The 11,343-nt window shown below is 41.5% G+C and overlaps 1 protein-coding gene across 1 annotated transcript in view; it reads right to left on the bottom strand.

Moving 5' to 3' along the window:
* Positions 1-4,707: 4,707 nt before the first annotated feature.
* The window catches only part of terfa (telomeric repeat binding factor a), a 46,824-nt gene continuing 40,188 nt past the window's right edge, over positions 4,708-11,343 (bottom strand). The window contains exons 9-11 of the mRNA XM_070897001.1: positions 10,919-10,974; positions 7,099-7,156; positions 4,708-5,347 (exon numbers count right to left, since the gene is read on the bottom strand). Of these exons, the coding sequence (XP_070753102.1) occupies positions 5,214-5,347; positions 7,099-7,156; positions 10,919-10,974 (248 nt within the window). The 3' untranslated portion in view covers positions 4,708-5,213. The remainder of the gene's footprint in view (positions 5,348-7,098; positions 7,157-10,918; positions 10,975-11,343) is intronic.

Below are 11,343 nucleotides of genomic sequence, written 5' to 3'. Positions count from 1 at the left end.
CTCCGGCCCGGGAACATTGACCGGGTTCATCCGGGCCAGCCCACAATCCTGTTTGTGTCATGCCCAGAGTGTCGGGTATAGTCGGCAGACACTGCCCCACACTCCCTTCGTTTCCCATTTGGGCTGTATTGGGACTATCCTTGCCACTCGCTTTTGCGGATGTCTCGGGCAATTGAACTTCTGTTCGGTTTGATGTTTCCCTCCCCATATAATCCGATTCTGCTGGGGGTCTATAAGTGCCCCTACCTCCCTCAAAGTGTCTATCCCTAGTATGGTGCCTTCTGGGTTAGGGCAGCACCAGAATTGGGCGGGTATCATTATGCCCTGTATCTCTAGAGATACTACTTCACTCAATGTTGCTTTTTTAAATACCCCCCTATACCCTGAATATTGACCGTGGTCTGGGTAAGGGGGAGGTCTAGGTTGGTTATGGATACCGACGCTCCAGTGTCTACTAGCATGTTGCACTGCCGGCCCCCTAACACCGCACTAATGAACATACGGGAATCTAGCGTTGGCCGTTCCAACCGTCCTTCGGGGGCCGGTAACCCCTAGCAGCCACCACTAGCCAGTTTGAGCAGGTTAAGGAGCTCTTCATTAGAGGGTGGCTCCGGCGGGGGCAATACCTTTTGCTGGAGGATCTCCACCAGTTCCTCACGGGTAATGGGCGTCCCAGTTTGTTTCCCGGTTTGCTGGGGGCCCTTCCCCGCCTCCCCCCCTTTCTGTGTTCGGCAGTTTCTTGCCATGTGTCCCGGTTTATTGCAATTATAGCACCTAAACATCCCCTTTCTGCCATCCTTTCGTGGGCATTCTTTGCTAGTGTGTCCGCCCTGATGGCACGTGTAACATGTCAAGGGGGTGGCGCGGAGGTCCGCATCCCCTTCCTTTCCTTCTGTTGCTAATGCTGTTGCCACCATCTTTGACACTTTCTCCTTCTGCTCAGCCTTTAGCTCCTCTACATTCTGTGCCCACACTAAGATCTCATCATAGTCATCCCCTATCTTAAATCCTAGTTTAATTACCTTTTGATGCGCCTCCCCCAGCCCATCCTTAAACATTTCTAGAAATGCCTCGTCATCCTTCTCGGGGTCATTTACACCGGAGTGGTCCTTGTACTCGAGCCATTTCCGCTCCCCATACTCGCCTGCAGTTTCGTTTGGCTTCTGGGTTATCTTTAATATTCTGCTCCAGTTAGTTCTTATAGGTCCCCAACATCCATCCATCCCGTGTTTTAGGTCTAGCAACCGCTGTGGCTTGGTCCGGTTCCCTATCGTAATCCAGCCACCATTTTGCACGTTTAGGGTAGCCCTCTGCCAATTTACACTACCGGTTTTGGCCTTTACCAAACTGTGTATGTCGCCTAAGGTTAAGTTATGCGCATCGAACATTTCCTCAACCTTTTGCCAGAAGTCTGTATTTCTGCTATTGGGTTTGGGTGTGGGTAGATCCTTTAATACTGTCTGTCTCTCATGCGGGGTGAGGGGAACTTCTTGTATAGTGACGTGAGCAGGTTGCTGTCCGTGTGCAGGGGTGGTAGTCGTGCGTACGGGAGCTGCCTGTGTGTATTCATTATATGCCGGGGGCTCTCTCTGTGTTCCACCATCTGGAGGCTTTCCTACTAGTATTTCCTCCAGGGAGGGGTACAGTGGAGCGGCTATCGGGGCTGCCTTTGGGTTGGATATTGCTGGTGCACATGGTAGGGGCTTACCGTTCTCCTTTACGCCCCTTTCTAAGGTTGCTATTTTCGTGTTTAATTTCTGAATCAGCTCAACATGGGTATCTATTTCCATTACTAGTTCCCGGTAGGTGAGGATAATTGCCTGGGCCATTCTAACCTTGTTTTTGGTTTGACTATCCCACCATTTTTTCTGCCTATCGGGGGCATCTGTGGGCTGCCACCCTCTCCGTTTCATCCCTCCCATTAAGGTTGCATATTTGTTACCTAGTAATTCTAATAGAGACCCTTCGGGTCCCTGGTTACCTTCTCCCCTTTTCCCTTGTTTAATGGCCTGGATCCCCATTCCCTCACCAGTTCCATTTGTTCCTTTACTTGTCGAGTTACCCATCTTCTTCGGGCTATGAGGGTCGTAGGTACTCCCTTAAATTCGTGTCAGGTATGCAGGACGCTATTTATATGTCTTCCCTTGCGCCATACACTCGTACCACTGCACGCTTTGGGTCAATATATCCCGTCACTGCTCAGGGACGTTGTCTCTATTCCCTCTCTTTCTTCCCAGCACCGTGCGCTCGTACCGCTTCGGGTCAATAGACCTCTCTCTCTCCCTCTATATCTTCCCTTGCGTCGTACCCTCGCACTGTCGTGCTACCTCCACGCGCGTTTTAGGATGAACCTTTTGACCCCCCTTTCACCCCTAGATCGTCCTTGTCCTCCGTCTCCGTCCTTCCGGGACTCACTACAGATGGTTCTTTTGTACGGATGTCCTTCCTTTGCGGTTTACAATGCCACAGCTCTAACTTGAAGGTGGTAAATTAAAACATACTCACCCCCCAACAGCTGGGTCATTGTTCCGTTCGGGAAGTCCGTACCCTGCTCGCAGCGCCAAATGTTGGGGGAAGAGAGGGAAGGCTTCTTTTCCCACGAGCGGGCCCACTGATATAGAGGGTCGACGCTCGCCCCAGCCCACGTAGCAATTCTCGAAGTTAGCAGACAGAGACGGATGGCAAAGTATAACGATCTTTATTACGAACGTCCGGGAACAACCCGCATCACAGCCACCTGTGAGTGGGGATGCTCCCCGAACAGCACAATCATACAACTTTTATACATTTCAAAAACCCCTCTGTTCCCGGACAAGACCTCCCTAGATCTCTAATTGAACTACCTTATCAGCGCTACTTCCCTAATTGGACTACCTTATCAGTACTACTCCGGATTGACAAGTCATGAGCTCTGACTGACAGGCCATGATCTCGTGACCATCTTAGACCGTTCCCAGAATGGTATCATTACGTTGGGATTTGTTATACATTTCCTTTGGTGCCATGAAGTCTCTCTGGTCTCTTCTCACCGCCTTATCAGCGGTCTGTTTAGGTTCTCTCCTATTGACATTCCATGTTGGAATACTATCTGGTATCCGAACCCATAACAGTACCTTCTGGAGCCTTGGAGCTGGAATGTACAAGGCGTGAGAAGAGATACAAGGCGTGAGAAGAAAAGCCTTTACCTCCTTATGCAGGAACCAGCACTTTAACCCTTATCCCGCTGGTACCCCTAATGCCAAATTTCTCTTACAAGAACCAAGTATAGACAGGGGTCGCAGTAGTTGTTGTTTGTACGGACTTCAAGAAAACACCAGAAAATTGCAGTATAAGAAATTGCTTGTGAAGATCAGGACCCCATTATATAACATTTAAAGGGGTGAAATTACTTAACAGCAGGTTGGAAAGCATAACAGTAAATAGATGTTTCTTAGCCTGATAGGTAGAACCAGGGGTCACAGTCTAAGGATAAGGTGTAAGCCATTTAGGACCAAGATGAGGAGAAACTTCTTCACCCAGAGAGTGGTGAACCTGTGGAATTTTCTACCACAGAAAGTTGTTGAGGCCAATTCACTAAATATATTCAAGAAGGAGTTAGATGAGGTCCTTACTACTAAGGGGATCAAGGGGTATGGCGAGAAAGCAGGAATGGGGTACTGAAGTTGCGTGTTCAGCCATGAACTCATTGAATGGTGGTGCAGGCTCGAAGGGCCGAATGGCCTACTCCTGCACCTATTTTCTATGTTTCTAGTGGCTACTGGAGTGGCCCAGGGATCCCTGCTGCGACTACTTTTGTTTCTAAAGGATGTCATGGCACTAGTTCAATGAACACCACTAAAAAGTTAAATTATTCATTTGTCTCATTAGGCATAAGTGGGATTTTGCTGTGTGCAAATTGCCAACTGCATTTGCTTACATAATCAAGTTAGTTCAAAATGTAATACTTTAGATTTAAAGTGGGATGTTCTGAAGATGTGATAAAACTTCCTTCAGTACGAGAGAAAATGCTAGAATTAATCAATGGGGGCATGGTAACAAGGCACTTAGAAAATCACAGTATGACTGGACAAGAGTCAACACAGATTTATGAAAGGGAAATCGTGTTTGACAAATCTGTTTTGTTGAGCTGTAATGACCAGGGTAGATAAGGAGGAAACAGTGGATGTAGTGTATTTGGATTTTCAAAAAGCATTCGATAAGGTGCCACACAAGAGGTTATTACACAAAATTAAGGCTCATTGAATTGAGGGTAAGGTATGAGCATGAATTGCAGATTTGTTAACGGACAGAAAACAGAGTAGGAATTAACAAGTTATTTTTGGGTTGGCCTAACTAGTGGGGTACTGCAAGGATCAGTGGCCTAAATGGATTGTAAATCTTTGGAATTTTCTATTCCAGAGAGCTGCTCAGTTGAGTATATTCTAGTCAGATCACTAGGTTTTGGATACTAAGGGAATCAAGGGATATGGGGATAATGGAGGTGAGGTAAAAGATCAGTCATGATCTTATTAGATGGCGTAGCAGGCTCAAAGAGCTGAATGGCCTACTTCTGCTCCTCATCATTTTGAACACTTCTATTAAATCCCTTCACAATTCAACAGAATACACAGCTCTAACTGCTGTTATCATGACTCAGGCTAGTGAAAAAGAAAGGAACACACTTTATCACCAATGTGAAAAAATACAATTTATTTTCAAAGGGTTTCCAATCATGACCTATAGCGTTTGAAAAACAGAAAACATTAAAAATGGTAGAGATTTCAATATTTGGAGGCAAAGCTATCAGAAACAGAACATGAATCGTGGAAACATTTCTGAATGCAACATGCTTAAATCCTTTGTAAAAACTGGATTAAAAAAGAGAAAATGGTGCAGCTTGCATGGGTTAAGCAATTATTTAATATGAACCAACTTTGCAAAGCATTAAAAAAAATTCCTTAGTGATAAATCTGAAGATTTCAACATTTCCACTGATATGAAGCCACAAAGATCAAAAGCAACCTTTCAGACATCTATTCATACTCTACATGTGTTAGTTATATTTGCAAACATCTATGTTGTATTATTATTATTAATAAGCAATGCATTAAATTATAGGCATTTAGAAACATTCTTTCTCCACTTGCTAGAATTGTGTAAAATATACATCTTATCAAACGAACATTTAAGTTAGAAACGAACATTTAAGTTAGAAAAGCAGTCATGTGTCATTCCTATATTTGGTACATTACTCGGCTATGCATTACTAGTGGCAATTCTTGCAGACTACTGGCACCGTCAGAAATACCTGCGATCCACGCAAGAAAATTAAATTGAGACATCACAACGCTTTTTGGACAAGTGATTTCTGGAAAACAGCACATTTTAAAAGTGGTCACTAGCTTATTCTTGCAGTAGATCAATTCTTGTTGACGAGAGGTCATAAACAAGATCACTGATTTATGGTTTTCACAGAAAAATTAACAGAACCCCAGAATATGATCTTGAAAACACAGAAAAATACTGGAAAACTCCCTAATACCATGCAATAAAAAAAGAATTGGACTTAATCATTCAGTTTTTCCAAACATTACTATATTTTTTCTGTAAATTTCTGCCTCTCCAATATCCAAAACCTCATGTGGAATTTTCTGGATGAAATGTTAATCATGGAAATAAGTCATCCTACGTATTTTCCATCATTAATTAGCAATGCCGAGTGTCACAAATGCTGCTGCAATTGATTCCAAAGTGGGAAAGTTACATTTTGTCTCGACTGTCATTGCAAACCCCCTATGCTTTGGTAAGCCCATCACCCGATGTCAGGATTCCCGCCAGATCAGAAAATTCAGGCCAGTCAAACAATGATAATTTGTACATTTGGAGTCATTCTTACCATCTGTTGATGGAGATAGTTGAGTTTTGGAGAATTTACATTTTTGTTTTTAATAACGTGTTTGATATTGCAAGGAAATACAAACTTTAAAAAAGCTGGGTCATCATATCATACTTATGCTACACAAAAAACCTGGCTGCAACAGCACAGCTGAAAGCACAGAGTGAGAGAAACAAAAGCAGGGAGTCGGAAACAGTGGCCAATGATTCTGTTGAGAAACTAAATTCTTCAGGAAGCATCACTCAGGAAGTTAATGACAGGATTACTTGCTCAACTTGTTATGGAATATATATTGATATTCCAGATACAGCCATGGTAAGAAATTCTTAAGAAGAAAATGAAAAGCTCATAACTCATGAGAGCACTGCAGCCATGAATATTGTGCGCTCACAAATAATGAAAATGTGCATAGAGCAAGAATTCTCTGTAGTAAATCAAGTGTGTCAGATGACAATAAAACCAGCCAATGCCCAAATAATGTAGGACATTATATCTGGAACAGCACATTAGTTTATACCAAAGCATAAAAGAGTGATAATTCTCAATTATTGCAATTGGGAGTGAATTACAAAACCTCTCAAAAATTGAAGTAAAGTTTGTGCTCCAGTTGTACTGGTGAGTTTTCTTTTATTTTCTGGAGAACAAGATTCAACATTGTTGATATTTTAACTGTAAAAGATGACCAGAATCCAAAGATTACAAGGCAATTAGTTCTGTACTTTTATTTGTTGGTAATTATTTTTGAAATGTCGCAAGTCAAAATGAATATGGTTCACAAAATTAAAACAATCACTTTGAACAGGGACTAAAATATTTAACGGGAAAGAAAAATAATAATGGTTCAAATCTCCATTTTTCTTAATTGGTGCTGTTGCTAAATCCTGAATCGGTGCATGAATTAAACTGCTTACATACTAATCACATACATAAAATCTTCCACTTCTTAATGAAAAAAGGGCTACTGCTGGTATCAATTTGAGAGAAAAGTTTGCTTTTCAATGTACTGTAACATTAAATATAAAAAGATGCAGTATTCTTCGATAGTACAAGACCAATGTGTTCTACATTTCACATTACTATGGTAATTAGTGAAATTTTAAAATAAATCTTGGTCTTGTCTTTTTAAATCATTCCGAGCCTTTGCATCGTCCTCCATCGGTCTTTAATCGTGACACTAGTGCGGTCACAAAATGGGTAATGTTTCAGGATCTTCTGCCAATTACCTGCTCCAAACTTTTGTACACCCTGTTTAATCCATTCGCTTTCTTCAATTGTCCATTTCTAGAATACAATTTTTAAATTAGAAACATTCTGGTGACTGAATATAATATAAATTGGTAAGTACTGTCTTTAAGGCTGGGACCACAGACCCGAAAGATTGTTTCTCATCAGTCAATCGCATCACACTCCAGCAACATCAAGACTTAATGGAAAAGATCTACAATGTACATGATTACAGACTACTTCAAAAGATAATGATTTCACAGTGGCTATGCATTATTAATGATCATTAATTACTTTTGCTAACACATTTGACAGTCAATTGAATCTAGTATTTCTAAAAGTGATAGATTTTATCAAAATAAAGCAAACCTTGCTCAGGTAGCCAATCTTCAGGAGTAAACCTAGGCACAGTGTGTTGGCAGGTTATTTGACTGAGGGATACATCACCAGCCGAATGTTGTCCTCACCAGACATCCACAGGCACACACTTAGCACCAGAGGGTTGTTGGATAGCAATCAGGAGTTATAACTCTGACTGATTTTCTCCTCCTTGGGCACGGAGGACAATTGTACTGCCACTCTGGCTGGATCAACTAACTCAGCAAAGACCGGAAATCAAACCCAAGGCTTTCTGATCTATAAGGCTCATTTACACAATGTCTTCATCACTGAACTATCAAGGGTGCAATATATTCACTTTAAACTAAGCATTTATAACCCTGTTCCGAAAATTATAAATTTCAGTTTAGAATAATGAAAATTCAATTATATCGGTAGATTTATATAATTTTGTGCCATTGGCCCTGAATTTGCGGTCGGAGACTTCCCGTGGGGAAATGCCTCCGATCCGCAAATAAAATGCCTGTGTATCTGGTGGTCCGAAGACTCGTGGTCTTGGGCCTCTCCGGGTACTCGCGGGTAGAGGCCCACATATCCCAGGGACGCAGGCGGTTAAACCAATAAAAGGGAATCCCCATTCATGTTTATTAGGATTCCATTTATGTATGGAAACTCCATAAGCATGAATGGGATTACCCCCCAAAAAACATTTACACATCAAATAAATAAATAAATAAATAAATAATTACACACTTAAAATGAATTCAAATGCCATTTAATTAAATATTTAAAACAAAAATTAGATTTTTTGAACAATAAACTTGCATGTTTTAAAAGGGCTAAATATAAACTTACCTTCCTTGTACAGGTTTTTTAATGTATAAATGATTGATAAAAAATTATTTTTATGTTTTGTAAAACTCTTACGCTGGTAAAAGCAGGCCTTACGTAAGAATTTCATGGGCATTCGCTGGGCAATTGCGGATGCCCTTTTCCCGGGGATGCATTGGATCTGTCAAGGAAAAGCTTGCGTGGCCCTAACAGGCACGTGCGCACCTGTAGGGGTCGCACATTACGGCCCATCGTGCTGAGTAACTGAACAGAACCCAACACAAAAGAAGTCCTGTAATTAGTAAGGTGTTCGACCCCTCTTAAATTGAATGGCACTCTTGAATCTGATCAAAAATTGCAGTGAATCAAGAAGTTGTGTACAAAAGGAATCAAACACATCTAATACTTCTTTCTGTCTAAAAAAACCTACTGAAATTGAAATCTTAAATATAAGAAAGCAAATAAAAAGAAAATAAACACCAGCACATGGATATTCTGACTTCACTGCTTGTTAGGGTGTGGATACATGTCACATTTGAAGATTTGATTATTTACTCACAGAAAGGATTTGGAAAAGAGTTACTTTTAAAACTGGGTTTTTAAAAGCTGGGTTTTTAAAAAGCAATGTGGAATTTCTTTTTTTTAAATAAAAGAGCACCCAGAAACAAAGTGGCCAATATGCTAAACAGAAGTTGTTTCCCCCAAGAGATTAAAAAATAAACGATTTGTTTGTTTTTCCGGGTAATCAGAAAAAACTTCTCATCCACTGTTGAAAAACACTTCAATCTTTGCCTGTCTATGAAGTGGGAGTTAAGAAAAGACACACAGAGACACTAAAAAAGTAGTCAGGTAATAAGGTTCTGTGAGAAGGTTAAAAAGATAGGAGACTGCAGAGGACAGGTTCTGCCCTGGGTTCTAAAACAGAATACAGAGCAATTATTTAAGTTAAGCAAGATGAAGTGGAAGGGCATATAGCATGTTCATTATTTTTATATTATGGTAAGATTTACTGATTGAATCTAATCGTAACTTTTACTCTATATGTTCAGCTTAAATCAAACCAAATTTCTTGTTGTGTTAATTCAGTTCGCCTTTGGTAAGAATTGAAAAAAATCCCCAAGAAGAATGCTGACATTTAGTTCAGGTCATGAGGGTGTACAATTAGACCTGCCAAGTCCCACTATTGTACAAGGAAAGGGCAATGTGGGGCAACTTCCATAAAGTGAGACTCAAGACTTCTTATGGGAGTGATAGACGTCACTGAACTACAGAATGTATTTACGGCAGACACAAATGTGTAATAGTATGCATCAACAATTACTATACAATTAATTTCTAATTCCGGCAAAAGGAAGGCAGAGGTCAGGAGAGGAGGCGAGAAACCATGCATAATGACAGTGACTATATTTCACAAGTAGTTAATTGGCTGTGAAGCATTTTGGGGTGTCTGGAGGTATGATAAGGTGATATATAAATGCAATTTCTTTCTTTATATACCATTTATTGCTGTGCTGTAACGTGTTCATCTGCATCTGAGGCCAATAATTAAATGCAATCTATGTAGGTACAATATTACAGCTGTCAAGTATTAAACCTATTATCTGTCACAGCTACTGCAGGTTGCTCTGAAGGGGGAGAAACTTAAATTTCACCAACAGCCATCTCATTCTGCTAATAGTATATCTCGTCATCATCAAAAAACAACAGTTATAGAGCGCTGTTAACGTAGAAAACAGTCCAATGAATTTCACAGAGGTATAATCAGACAAAAATCAACATGGAACAGAATGGAGATATTAGGAGGGGTAACTAAACGCTTGATCAAAGAGGTAGGTTCTAAGAAGGGTCTTAAAGGAGGGGAGACAGAGAGGGGTGGGGAAGGAATTCCAGAGCTTAGGGCCTAGATGGCTGATGGTAAGGCCACCAATGGTGGAGCGATGGAATTTCAGCATGTGCAAGAGGCCAGAGTGGAAGGAACACAGAATTATGGGAGGGTTGTAGGGCTGGAGAAGGTTACAGAGATAGGGAATTGCAAAGTCATGAAGGGATTGAAACACAAAGATGAGAATTTTAAATTGGAGGCATTGGGGACCAGGAGCCCATGTAGGTCAGCAAGTACAGGGGTGATAGGTGAGTGGCACTTGGTGCAGGATAGGATATGAGGAGCAGAACTGAAGTTTATGGAAGGTGGATGATAGGAGGCTTGCCAGGAGAGCATTGGAATAGTTGAGTCAGAAGGCGAGAAAGGCTTGGATGAAAGTTTTGGCAGAAAATGGGCTGAGGTAAGATCAGAAGTGCTTTGTTATGGAGGTGGAAGTAAGCAGTCTTGGTGATGGAGACAATATGGAATTGGAAACTCAGCACGGGTTTGAATAGGTCGCTGAGGTTACCAACAGTCGGGTTCAACTGGAAACAGTGGCTGGAGAAGGGATGGAATCACTGGCAAGGGTATGGAGATTGTGGCAGGGGCCCAAGACAAAGGCTTCAGTCTCTCCAATGTTTACAGCTTAAAAATCGCGGCTCCTCCAAAACTAGATGTCCGACAAGTAGTCTGATACCCAGAGGCAGCAGGAGGGGCCGAGAGAGGCAGTGGAGAGACAATGAACAAAAGGACGGCATTTAATACAAGTTTCAAGTTAAGCAATTTACCTGCCGTTTACTTGACCATGAAAAAGTACTCTCTGTTGGGGAAGTTCTTCCATTCCCTGTGAAAGAAATCAACAATAATTAACCTATAAATTAGATGGATAAATCAATTGCCATAACAAGTGCTGCAATTAATACATTGGGTCATAATTTGCTATAAGAGTGAATCTTCTACCAAATTTCCCATATCATCAACATCCTAAGGGTCAGCATTACCAAACGCTAACTGGATCAACTATATCAACACCATGGCTACAAGAACAGGGCAGAGACTGGTTACTCTGCAAATAGTGGCTCACGTTCTGGCCCCTCAATGCCTCTCCACTACCTACAAGGCTCAGGCCAGGAGTCTCATGGGGATACTCACCACTTGCCTTGATGAGTGCAGCCACAACACTCAAAAATCTTGACACCATCCAGGACAAAAG

Source organism: Pristiophorus japonicus, chromosome 13, assembly GCF_044704955.1.
Source record: "Pristiophorus japonicus isolate sPriJap1 chromosome 13, sPriJap1.hap1, whole genome shotgun sequence".
Lineage (NCBI taxonomy): Eukaryota > Metazoa > Chordata > Chondrichthyes > Pristiophoridae > Pristiophorus > Pristiophorus japonicus.
The sequence above is the reverse complement of the archived record's forward strand: the minus strand, read 5'-3'. Positions and strand labels throughout refer to the sequence as shown.